At 58.3% G+C, this 259-nt stretch overlaps 1 protein-coding gene across 1 annotated transcript in view; it reads right to left on the bottom strand.

Annotated features, from left to right (window-relative positions):
- Nucleotides 1-169: 169 nt before the first annotated feature.
- The window catches only part of EMH_0052580 (uncharacterized protein), a gene marked incomplete at both ends in the record, with an annotated part of 936 nt that continues 846 nt past the window's right edge, over nt 170-259 (bottom strand). The window contains one exon of the mRNA XM_013496889.1: nt 170-259. Within this exon, the coding sequence (XP_013352343.1) occupies nt 170-259 (90 nt within the window).

Genomic DNA, 259 nt, shown 5'->3' with positions numbered 1-259 from the left:
AGCAGCACGTTTCCTTAACGAGCAGAATATGGGGCGGATGCGGCTTATGAATTGCTGCAGCTGCTGCAGCAGCAACACAGCAGCAGCAGCAGCAGCAGCAGATCCATCTTCGTTCTCGTCTCTGCGTAGTTGCTGCGGTGAAGCACCAGCAGCAGCAGCAGCAGCAGCATCAGCACCACCTGCTGCTGCTGCTGCTGCTGCTGCTGCTGCTGCTGCTGCAGGAACTCGCAGTATCAAGCAGCTTCCAGCCTCTGGGGAT

This window comes from Eimeria mitis, genomic scaffold (genome assembly GCF_000499745.2).
Source record: "Eimeria mitis Houghton genomic scaffold, Emh_scaff2358, whole genome shotgun sequence".
NCBI lineage: Eukaryota > Apicomplexa > Conoidasida > Eucoccidiorida > Eimeriidae > Eimeria > Eimeria mitis.
The sequence above is the reverse complement of the archived record's forward strand: the minus strand, read 5'-3'. Positions and strand labels throughout refer to the sequence as shown.